General features: G+C 52.6%; 5 protein-coding genes across 5 annotated transcripts; 2 read left to right on the plus strand and 3 right to left on the minus strand.

Annotated features, from left to right (window-relative positions):
- Positions 1-1,854: 1,854 nt before the first annotated feature.
- B0H65DRAFT_8933 (uncharacterized protein) lies at positions 1,855-3,718 on the plus strand. Its single transcript, XM_062831532.1, has one exon. The coding sequence runs from the start codon at positions 2,034-2,036 to the stop codon at positions 3,432-3,434; it is 1,401 nt and encodes a 466-aa protein (XP_062685718.1). The 5' UTR covers positions 1,855-2,033; the 3' UTR covers positions 3,435-3,718.
- Positions 3,675-4,901, minus strand: B0H65DRAFT_504450 (PITH domain-containing protein; the record flags this gene model as incomplete). Its single annotated transcript, XM_062827916.1, has 3 exons — positions 3,675-4,025; positions 4,086-4,627; positions 4,820-4,901. 3 exons carry the CDS (start codon positions 4,899-4,901, stop codon positions 3,675-3,677), a joined length of 975 nt encoding a protein of 324 aa, XP_062685719.1.
- A 1,914-nt stretch (positions 4,902-6,815) lies between these two features.
- B0H65DRAFT_8981 (uncharacterized protein) lies at positions 6,816-8,736 on the plus strand. The gene is made up of 2 exons (XM_062831536.1): positions 6,816-7,816; positions 7,926-8,736. Exons 1-2 carry the CDS (start codon positions 7,048-7,050, stop codon positions 8,501-8,503), a joined length of 1,347 nt encoding a protein of 448 aa, XP_062685720.1. The 5' UTR covers positions 6,816-7,047; the 3' UTR covers positions 8,504-8,736.
- Positions 8,737-10,013, minus strand: B0H65DRAFT_8982 (uncharacterized protein). Its single transcript, XM_062831537.1, has one exon. The coding sequence runs from the start codon at positions 9,906-9,908 to the stop codon at positions 8,970-8,972; it is 939 nt and encodes a 312-aa protein (XP_062685721.1). The 5' UTR covers positions 9,909-10,013; the 3' UTR covers positions 8,737-8,969.
- Positions 10,014-10,117: 104 nt separating this feature from the next.
- On the minus strand, positions 10,118-10,648 carry B0H65DRAFT_417639 (prenylated rab acceptor 1; the record flags this gene model as incomplete). The annotated part of the gene is made up of 1 exon (XM_062824101.1): positions 10,118-10,648. One exon carries the CDS (start codon positions 10,646-10,648, stop codon positions 10,118-10,120), a length of 531 nt encoding a protein of 176 aa, XP_062685722.1.
- Between the last annotated feature and the right edge of the window lie 78 nt (positions 10,649-10,726).

Genomic DNA, 10,726 nt, shown 5'->3' on the forward strand with positions numbered 1-10,726 from the left:
GCGGACCGCCTTCTATGCCTGCAGCGTTTCAATTCATTAGTATTTACCACCGATCTTGGAGCCATGGTAACGTGCCGTCGAAACAGAGTTGCAGTTTACGCGGTGGTGTTGGAACCGAGGGGTAGGGGTCAAGCGGCTGGACCGGACGCGTACGTAGTGTATCGATGAGACGACGTAGGTAGAGGGAAGCGGGGGTTTACTTCAAGTTGGCTGCTAGAGCTTATAGCTCAGTAGTCTAGCGAATGACTTTTACATAATCATTGCGCAGGTTTTGCAGATGGCTTCAAACTAGACAGCCAGGCTCGAAAAGTTTTTGAGAAAGCAAGTTCCGGCTTCCGGGTCCCAGCCATGGAGAAGATGACAGGCACAGTTGTTAGTGCTGATTCCGGGCTGGAGTACTTGATGGAGTAGAAACCGACGAGGCGTAGGAACTAGTTGCGGCAAATATGCCATTGTGTATTCGGAATATCGTATAGCATGCGTCAATTCCGATATGAACGCCTCTTTCGCTTTGCGCTGTGCTCAATATCCAATACATTGTGGACGTTGTTACGGATTCGTAGGACATCCGAAGGGTAACACCGGGATCCATGGATCAGCTCGTAGCTGGCTTGAGTTCAGCGACGACAGACTCCAGTCTCAACTTGGAAGACCGCGCACCCCACGCACACGAGACGATGTGGGAGACGACGATCAGTCATTACGGTTATGCGATGGCCAAACGCTGGTGTGCCGATGGATCCTCGCATGCTTGTTTCGCATAATCTTTCCTCATATCAACCGGCGACTTGGAGGCTCGGGGCGTGGGCGACAATATGTGTTAGCTGAGAGACGATGTTATGCTGGGCGGAACGAGCACACCGTCCACACATGCTCGGCTGGGACATTAGAGCGCAAACGATGCCACTCTATACGGAGCAATGCCCCATGTGTAGTTTCAAAGACAGTAGGCGAGGAAAATAGCAATGGAGCCCGAGATGTGGTCCGTCGCTTTGCGCTGTAACATACTATCCCATATGTGAGCAATCAAGACTTCAGCTTCCGCTTGGTCAGGCTTGTCGGGGCCCCAGAGGCCCAAGGACCTGGAGTGCCTGGCTGTGAAGAACGAAGGACTCGAGGCCGAGGAGGGGTCGCACAAGACAGGAGGCATCACCACGACTCCAATTCCCGCCAACGATATTGAAGCATCCGAAGCTTCAGTGGTGGAAGTGGGTAGGTAGTTGGAAGCGGCGCTGACAGTGTGTGGTCGGTTGGTGCTGGAGGTCTGGTACGGCACGGCGTCAACATTCTAGAAGTCGACTCGGACTTGTGACATTGGCTGACCGCAGAATGAATGCTACGGCGCAACAGATGCCAAGACTGAATGGTGAGTGGCCGAATGTTCTGCCAGCTGTCGATATCTCACAGAGCAGGAAGGATGTTAATTGGCTAGACATGCTGAGCCCACCTCAAAACCCAAAACTGTGGAGCAAGCATCCTGACTAAGCTGTTTAGAATGCTCCACTAAAATTTTGAATATCTAGACCTCGAACCGAATTCCTTTTCCTTCCTCTTTTCTCTTTTTTTTTTTCTTCGTGCGGCGGTCACGACTCATTCAAACATTACCCGTGTTGCTTCGTTTTCATCTCCCTCGGGAGATTCCGTGAAAACGTCGCGTCAGTCGTGGCCTAGATAAATCATATTGCAGGCCGATTTCCTCGTCAGTCAGTCCATCGAGAAACAACCCCTTAGGGCTGGATGGTGATGAAGAGATCGGACATTTTATCTGGGGCTACTTTCATGACTTGTTATGTGTAAATAACAATTGGCGTCGTGTTGGTAATTGCGAGATTGCTCTTAAGAGCAGCTCTATAACCGAACCGGTGTCGTCCTGTGGATTGAACGTCATGTCTGGTTATGAGGGATCTCATGGTCAACCACGGTTGTGCGAAATTACACGTCCTTGTACCGGCCTGGTGTTTGACTACCCTTCCGTTCAGTAGCGTGCTGTTGTGAGCACATGGACTTCCTGAGACTGTTCTTCTAGTACCGCGATGGTGTATAGCTCTGCGCAAAACGCACTTATACTTTGGATATGGGACTGGATGTTGTGCAATGCTCATGTTTGTTCCCTATGGCACGGAATCTTGGAGAAGAGGGATGCCCGGCCGGCCATCTATGTAGGGTCGGCAACCAATGCTACGCTTGGGGTAGCATCGAGATTCTCAGACTATAACAAGTTGCGAAACTTGTCTATCCGGTGTAAGGATTGGGTCGAAGAGGGATTCCAAATCACGTACAAAGCTTTGCTTTGTACCTCGCCTCTCCCCACCCCCACCAACCGGTCTGCGGTTCGGGCGGTGTTCAAAACCATCGAAACGATGGTCACATCGGCCCTTTGGGCGTACCACACGGCAAAGTCTCCGGGGCAGTTGGGACTGCCGGAAATCTGCCCGTGGGAATATACAGGCCTGCCCTTCGACGGCCTGTGTACCCACGCGGCATTCATTGAGGGGGTGAATTTTTGTAGTCATGCCCAGCATAACCCCAGTGCCAGCGACCCCGATGCCACTACCATTGCGGAGGTGGAGATCAATGCGTTGGAAGTGTCAGCCGAAGAGCGACGCCAAGCGTATCTTAAAAGAAATCGGGAGAGGTACCATGAAATGAAACTGATGTACCCCGAACGATGGCAAGCAATGGCAGCCAAGAAGAACGCGAACAACAAGAAGGTGTACTGGGACCGCAGACTCAACCGGCCCGATGAGCATCGTGAGCTCCGGCTCAAATATAGCCTGGCCGCCGAGACCGAGGAGCGGAAAGCCAAAAGGGCTGCGACGTACCAGGACAACCTCGAAAGCAAACGTTTCTATTGTGAAACTTGTGATATGCCTTTCGGCAGTTATGGCCACTTCGAACACCATAAGTTAAGCAATGACCATATCGCCAAAGAGAATGGGACCTATGTCCCGCCTAAGACGAAAGACGGCGAGTTGAAGTGGTGGTGTGACTTGTGCAACGAGGGCTGGACGGATGAGTGGTCCCTGATCCAACACCAACGGAGGTCATACGACCATGAAGTCAAGCTCGCTGCCCGCGAGGGCCGTCCTCCTCGCCCACAGGACGAGAGACTTCTTTGCCCGTTCTGTGACAAAGATTATACGGATCCGAGTGCTCTAAACCGCCACATAAAAAAGCATCACCCCGGCAACGCCGAAGTCATCAATATACAAACTTTTGTTTGTGATATTTGCCCGGGATTGAGTTGGGCAAAACAAACCGAACGAGATGTCCACCGCCGCAAGTCTCACTTGCACGCCGTGCGGGCTGCCGACGCAGCCGGACTTCTCCCTCCGCCCACCCCGGAATTCTTTTGTGGCGTCTGTGGGTTCGTCTACAAAAACGCCACCACTCTCCAAAAACATCGACGCAGAGAACAGCATCATGAGATATAGGATGTCTTGATGTTTTTTTGGGCTGCTGTTTTGGCCTCTCTTTTTTTTGCTTCTTTTTTTGGTACGGTCACCCCGATATCTAAAGGCAAGAGCAAGATCATGTCTCGTCCAAGTGTCAGAGCACCCGGGCGCTCATCTGGTACGACCACCCCTGTTCTACTCGCCCGGAAGATCACCAATCTTCTCCAGTTTGCCCATATCTCTGGCTGCCCACGCTCATCTGGTACGGCCACCCCTGTTCTACTCGCCCGGAAGATCACCAATCTTCTCCAGTTTGCCCATATCTCTGGCTGCTCCTGACTCTCCAATGAGCCTCAGCCTATCAATCCTGACCTTCTCGCTATCACCGTCCCCATTGACAACAAACAGAACCAAGCTGTTAATGTTTTGGAACCGGACGTAACGCAAAGGAATGCTGGCAGTTCCTTCCTTGTTCCAATCACTCTCGGAGAGCTCGATATCTTGCGTAGCTTGAAGATCCTCTGCCTCGTCGAACCCGAGATTGTGCGGCTTGTTGACAAAAAGCTTGATCGTCTTCGGCCTCATGGGTGCCTCGTCGTCGTCATCATCAGTGGGAGGAAGGGAGGTGATCTGGTAAGATAATGTCAGTTGCTTCATTCGACCTCTACCCAAAGCTTTGGCAGGACCAACCTGGAGAGTATGCAACTTGAGCATAGACTGGAAGGGCATGAAAAGCAGCAGTTGCTCGTCGGTGTCACTTTCTACCCAATCCTTGGCGGTTCCTTTGCCTCCAGACAAGGCACTTGGCTTTTCGCTCGAAAAAAGCACCCGGACGCCACCGGTCTCTGTGTCAACATTCAAAAGCTCAGACCGATTGAGCTCAACCTGATCGGTGACATCCACATATCCGCGGGGAAGTGCGGCACCCTTCCAGCTGCTGGAGCTCCCGCTTGCCTGTTCAGTCTTTGCCGAGTCAACTGCGCGTTTGAGTTTCTCAACCAGTTGCGCCAGCCTCCTAGGATTGTCACCGGCAACCTTGTCGATTTCCTTGCCGTTCTGGAAGAGCATAGTCGTCGGAAGGGTGGTGATGCTGTAGGCGCTCTTGATCGCCTTTAACTCGTCCACGTTGACCTTTGCGACCTTTAAGACCGTGCCGTGTCCTTCGAGATCTTGAGAGTGGTGTTCGAGAACGTGGATAGCTTCCAGCGAGGCCGCGTTACTGGGGGAGTAAACTGGGAGGAAACCATGTCAGCAAGCTGTTATTGACGAACCGGCACCACCAGGGAGAGAGATCGTGCGTAAAGGAAACGTGAATGCATGGCGAGAGGGCGTCTCCACGCTTCCGTAAGTTGAATATCCCAGGGTATGCGATTCATGACGGGGGAATCGCTTCCTCGAGCGACTGGGGTAGGAATAGAACTTACATTGTGCCACGACGATGTTGGTGGCATCCAGTAGGGAACTCCATTCCGCTGGGCTCTTGATTTCGACTGCAGGCGACACCATCTTGATCGATACTCTGGAAAATGGCGAAGTGGTAGAATAAGGGAGCTTAGTTGTGATGGCGGGGTTGCAAGTTGCAAGACTTAACGAGAGTGGAAGCCAGGCGATGACAACACAGAAGTGGAAGCTTCAGTTAAGTTCCAAGCCTGAGGTCCATGCCCCGCGCTTTCATCCTACCCCTGCAGGGCAGGACCAGTCTCGACTCTCGAGCTTGCAGTAATGGAGCCTTACGCGGTCAAGTCGTACCTACCTACTTGTACGCAAGCTGTACATGTGTACTATGTGCTGTCGGCTCTGTGTATTTACCAGCGTTACATAGCACCTACCGCAGCATCCTAGAGGTAGGAAGTGAAAATTTTCTGCAAAGAAAGTGGAAGCCGTGAGTGCAAGTGAAAGGAACTCGGCGAAACAAAGCGTCAACGGTAGGTACCTCTACGGTTTGTATCAGTGCCACGTGTGGCTTGTCAGGTACAAACTACCCCACCGTCTGCAGTGAGTTTACTCGAGGGTGGCAATATTTTGGGACATGAAATAAATCTGGGACAACCAAAATCGTATGCACATTGCGAACAAGTCTGTTAGCGGAAAGCCAACACCATCATTTCCACCACGAATTGTTTTTCAAAAATTCATCGAAAAATAAGGTAGGAATGTCTAAGAGAGAGAAGCAGCTTCCAATTGAGTGCATTCTCGAGAAAAAAAATCCTGACTTTGGAAATGACGATTTTCTCGTTTTTCCCCAAGATTTCGTTTTCCCTCAATATTTCGTTTTATATAAGAACAGCAAACTCTTTCACGATTTCTCAACCAAACAATGACCAAGAATATTACTTCAAGCTGGAGAACATTGCATTAGGCTAGAATTATCTTCCAGGAAATTTTCATTGCGATTTTGGCAATTTTCATGCTGCTGTTGAGATGGGAAGTTAATTCCCATACAATTTTGGTTGTCCCAGATTTATTTCATGTCCCAAAATATTGCTACCCTCTCCCTATGGGGAGAGGGTGGAAGAGCCTTGGCGCCCAGAGCCAGAAAAGCACCCACCACCCTCGAGTAGTTTGTTGACATCGCTTAGTTGAAGTTCTCCCGACCTTGTCGTTTCGAGATTTTGCGACACAGCATCCAAATCAGCCGTGATCTCACATAATGCCTTGGCTTTCACTGTTCGATATCACACTCTAGTCGTCTTAGTTCCAATCACAAACCAATAATTCATCAAACCCTCAGTCCAAGACGGACTCACTCTCTCAAGTCTTAACAACAACAACAACAACCTCCTCCACGACAAAGTCGATAGCTCGCTTCTCCAAAAGGTCGTCCCCGGCTCCCCGCTTCGTTGTGACCGCTAATCCCCACTCGCGGATTTCCATCCAATGTTGGGCTCTCATTCTGCCAGGGCTGTTGGTGCCATGGGTGCCGAGCCCGAGATCCCAACTGTGACAAGGGTCACAATTTCAGGGGTAGACGGTCCTGCGGTCCCAAGTCCAGTCTCGAGTCCTGGCGTCCAGTCGCAGACCTCAACGAGAACGAGCCCCAGCGAGCCCAGCCTCATGAATTTCCAGCGGTGAGAAACTGACGTGAAAACGGATTGAATTACTTGTGGGAGATTGTCGGACTGTTTGGGCTGGCAAAGGCATGAGAGGTTTCGAGAACCAATCCCCTCGCCAATCTCGCCGTGTTTCATTACCTTATCCTACCGTTCACTTATACATGCACAAGGTCGAGTCTTGAAGTGTGGTGACAACGCGTTCCAGACGTGCCACGGCAGCAATTCAAGAAACAGCGGATACATATATGTCTGTGTTAGCTGTCAATCGCCGTGCAGATTTCGGCTCCTGAAAGGGGAAACTCAGCTCACAACATTCTTCCCACCCTTCCCCGGACACGTCAAGCCGCTCCTGTTGGTCGGAGAGAGTCCCATTTTCCTCCACTTCCAGAAACCTAAACGGCCCGGACCTGCGTGGAAGCAATCCTATCTTTTTCTCGAACCATCAAACCTTTACCAGCTACCGGGTTGAAGAAGACCAAGACGAGAACAACGCTATAATATTCATATTTTGATTTAAAAAAGCAGTATAACACTGCCCGCTCAAGAGAAGTCGTTCCACATATACACACATTGAAATAAACCCAACCCAAACCGCCAACATGGGTCTCTTCGGCGAGGGTTCCATGTTCTCCGGCCGTTCATCAAAGTCGAAAAGGCCACAGCCCTCGCATCGGTCGTCATCCTCCAGAAAAAGCAAGGAACAAATCGAAACCAAGGAACGAGACCGGGAGCTCAGAACACGGGAAAAGGAACGAGAACGGGAATCCAGGGAAAGAGAACGAGAACGAGAACTAGAACGCCAACGAGAACGAGAGAGGGACCGTGAACGTGAGCGGGAGCGGTCACCACCGCCATCAAGAGCCCTCTTTTCTCCTCCAGATGCCAGTGACAGCAGCGGGAGAAGGCGGAGGCAGGAGAGTTATAGAGCGGAGAGGCAGGAGAGTTACAGAGGGGATGAAGTGGCAAGACAAGGAGGAGTAGGAGTAGGAGCAGGAGGAGCATCAGAAGGAGGAGCAGGAGGCTTAGTAGGCTTCCTAGCCTCTCTCCTCCTCGGCCACGACGACGACCTCGACGGCATGGGATACGGCAGCGACTCCGACTCTGACAACAAGCCGCGGCGCTCATCTCCCAAGACTCCCGGGTATTCCGATCCAGACCGGTACGACAATGACGGAGGAGCTCCGCGCGACTATTTCTCTCTCTCCCGAAGGAACAGCAGCCGACTCATCGACACTCTCGGCGGCATCGGCGGCGGCACCCCGCGCAGCAGTCACCGTGACAGCAGACCAGAAAAGCCTCCGAAACGTCCATCGTTCTTTAAATCCTCCTCTTCTTCAGGCAGGCGAAGTTCATTCTTTGCCAAGTTCCGTATGTTCTTCTTATCCCTCCCCCTCCCTCCCTCTTTTTCCAAATGTTTTTTTTTTTTTTTTTTTTTTCTTTTTTCCTTCCATTCAATATTCTAACCCCCACTGCTTAGGCCGCTCCTCCTCCTCCTCCTCCTCCTCCTTCTACAAACGCTCCCCCCGCCCCCGCCTAATCAAAAAACTCCTCAAAAAACTCAAGCGTCTCCTCCGCGACCTGGCCTACTACGCCCAGCGCCACCCCATGAAAGTCTTCATGCTAGCCATCATGCCGCTCATCACCGGCGGCGCCCTAACCGGCTTACTCGCTAAATTGGGCATCCGTCTCCCGAAAATCGTTGATAGACTGCTGGCTTTGGCGGCCAAGTACTCGGCTGGCGACTCGCTGGGTGCCGTAGGGGAGGTGGCGAGGTTGGCGAGGGATGGGATTGGGCTTGGTGGTGTTCTTGGTGGTGGTGGTTCCGGTGGTGGTTCCGGTGGTGGTAGTGGTGGTGGCGCGGGGGCGGCAGCAGCGATGATGGGGAATGCAATGGCTCGGGGGTTTAACACGACGAACGTGGAAAGAGGTCGGAGAGGAGACGGATTGGTGTGGGAGAAGAGGACGATGGAGAGGGATGGGGTGTTTGGGCCGGGAGGGCCGGGGGTGAGTTGGCAGGAAGGGTTGAGGAGCGTTTTGAAGATGTTATCGGATTAGGAGGAAGGCTTTGAGTGACAACCAAGGGTGGACATGTCTCTTAGTGTTTGGGTGTTTTTGGCGTTTTGCGGGCCGGGAGGACCCAGTTTCTTCTCTTTTGGGTATGTGGTATGTGGTACATGAGGTACGAGACATGGCTGATTTGTCGTGTCTACTTTTCTTGTTTTTGGTTGTTGGTGGTCCTGGGCGGGTTTGAGCTTGTCAGGGAGCAGCGGTTACGTCCTCTGCATCACATTTCATTACATATGGATTTGATGGAAAAGAAGCATCACGAGATTCGACAGGCAGCGGAAGGGAAGCGTGAATAGGAGAATAAATATTAAGAACCACAAACTACTATATCTATCGACGCAATACACACACACACAAGACATCGAGCTAGCCAGCCCCCCTGTTTCTTTTGTTTTGCCCTGTCCGAGTGCAACCAATTTCATAACCAGAGGTCCCAAGTAAACAAGTAACCATCTCAACCACGACTTCTGCGCTTGGAAGAAGATGATGACTTGGAAGAACTACCAGTCAACATCTCCTTCCGCTTGACGATTGAGGGCGGGTCGCCAGACGTCCTCTTAGACGAAGAAGAAATGATCTCGTTGGCTTGCTCCTCAGCGACCCGTCGCTCTCTCGCACGCTCCGATCGGTCATAATGGCTGGTGCTCCTCCCGGCGGAACTGCTGATCCTCGATGAATGCCGGTGCTTGTCTTCCTCGCCCGCCGAATGGTCGCCCGGGCTTAGATCGCTGGTCGTCCGGTGTCTGTCTGATGTTGTTGTCCGACTCCTGTAGTCGCCTGTGTAAGTGGGGCGAGTGGTACCACCGGGATGCAAGTACTGGAAGGGATCAGCTCCGCTTCCGCTTGAAGAAGCTTGCCGCGAAACATCGTGGTGGGGAGAACTGCCCGTGGCTCCAGGAGATATGTCGCCGTAGGAAGGAGAATCTCGAGAACGCCGAATGGTACCAGCGGGTTGGTCTTTGACGTACGAATAATTAAAAGGCGAGGAGCTCTGCTCCCTCTCGGCGGTAGTTGTTGACCCGCTGGGAAGACGTGCCGGAGGAACTGGTGACTGTTCCCGCGGGGTTCGCGAAGGTTCCCCACGAGAGGAGCTCCGAGGTGCATCTATTTGGGCAAGAGCACCTAGCGGTACCGCGATCCGCTTCTCCTTTTTCTTCCGCTCTTCGCCGTTCTGACGTCGTTGATACCGTTCGAGAGCTGCCAGTTCGTCCTTTGTCAGCTTGACGTCGGCCTTGCCCTTTGCCTGAGCCCGGCGAATTCGTGCGAGGGCAGACTCGAGGTGGACACTGTCCTCCTCATCGCTCGCAGAATCCTCCGAATCATCGTCTGTCGTGTCTGCCCCATAGGTCTGTTTTCCCCGTAACCTCGCGCCACCACCGTCTTTATTGCCCATGTCGATGCCCGTGAACCGAAGGGGATCGCTAGCAAATCTTTTACCCGAAGCTTTTGAAACCAACCCCCCAACGCCGTCATCGCTATCCAGTTCCTCCACCACACGCCCAGAACCCCACCAACCCTCAGCATCACTCCCGTTGCGCGCCCGCTCGCGCCTCGATGGTCTTCCCCATTGGGGCGCAGATTTGGGAGCTCGCGGCCGACCATTTAGACCGCCTCCCCGGAAAAAGCCTCATCGATGGGCTTGTCCATAAGCGAAGCATGGCCAATGATGACCAAGCCGCTGGCGCCAATCAACCACATGACAGTGAGGAAGGGCGAAGAGAAAAGACCGATCGGGATCGCAACGACGTACAATCCCGTGTACAGCTGTGACGTAGTGAAGCGGTGCTGGCCGATCTCGAGATCACGGCCATCGAGCTTGCCAATGAACCACATGCCGGCAACAACGAAGACGATGTCAAAGAGCAGCCAAGGGTTGGTGAGCAAGGCATAGATGCAGAGCATCACAAACACGACGGCATAGTTGCTGGAGAAGTGGCCAAGGTTGTAGTTGACGCGGGACTGCGCCTCGGCGAAGTTTTCGGGCTTGGAGAGGCGCTTGAGATCGAAGAACTCGGAGAGAGGGCGCAGGTTCGAGAAGCGGTTAGCAATCGAGCCCGAACGGAAGTTCTGGAAACGCTCGCCCATGTTGAGGCGAGACGTCAGGATGTCTATGGGGATCTGAATTCGCGACATTGTGACTGTGTGTAGGGCGGGTTGACTGAGGTTGTAGGGAGTCGCACGGCGTTTCGAGTGCCAGAGTTGGTGTTGCGT

This window comes from Neurospora tetraspora (genome assembly GCF_033439725.1).
Source record: "Neurospora tetraspora strain CBS 560.94 chromosome Unknown B0H65scaffold_1, whole genome shotgun sequence".
Taxonomy (NCBI): Eukaryota; Fungi; Ascomycota; class Sordariomycetes; order Sordariales; family Sordariaceae; genus Neurospora; species Neurospora tetraspora.

What these genes read in the sequence shown, in the direction of transcription:
- B0H65DRAFT_8933 (XM_062831532.1), top strand. Translation starts at nt 2,034, where the DNA reads ATGGTGTATAGCTCTGCGCAAAACGCACTTATACTTTGGATATGGGAC.
- B0H65DRAFT_8981 (XM_062831536.1), top strand. Translation starts at nt 7,048, where the DNA reads ATGGGTCTCTTCGGCGAGGGTTCCATGTTCTCCGGCCGTTCATCAAAG. An exon ending in TTCATTCTTTGCCAAGTTCC is followed by an intron (nt 7,817 to 7,925) that starts GTATGTTCTTCT and finishes CCCACTGCTTAG; the next exon opens with GCCGCTCCTCCTCCTCCTCC.
- B0H65DRAFT_8982 (XM_062831537.1), bottom strand. Translation starts at nt 9,908, where the DNA reads ATGGGCAATAAAGACGGTGGTGGCGCGAGGTTACGGGGAAAACAGACC.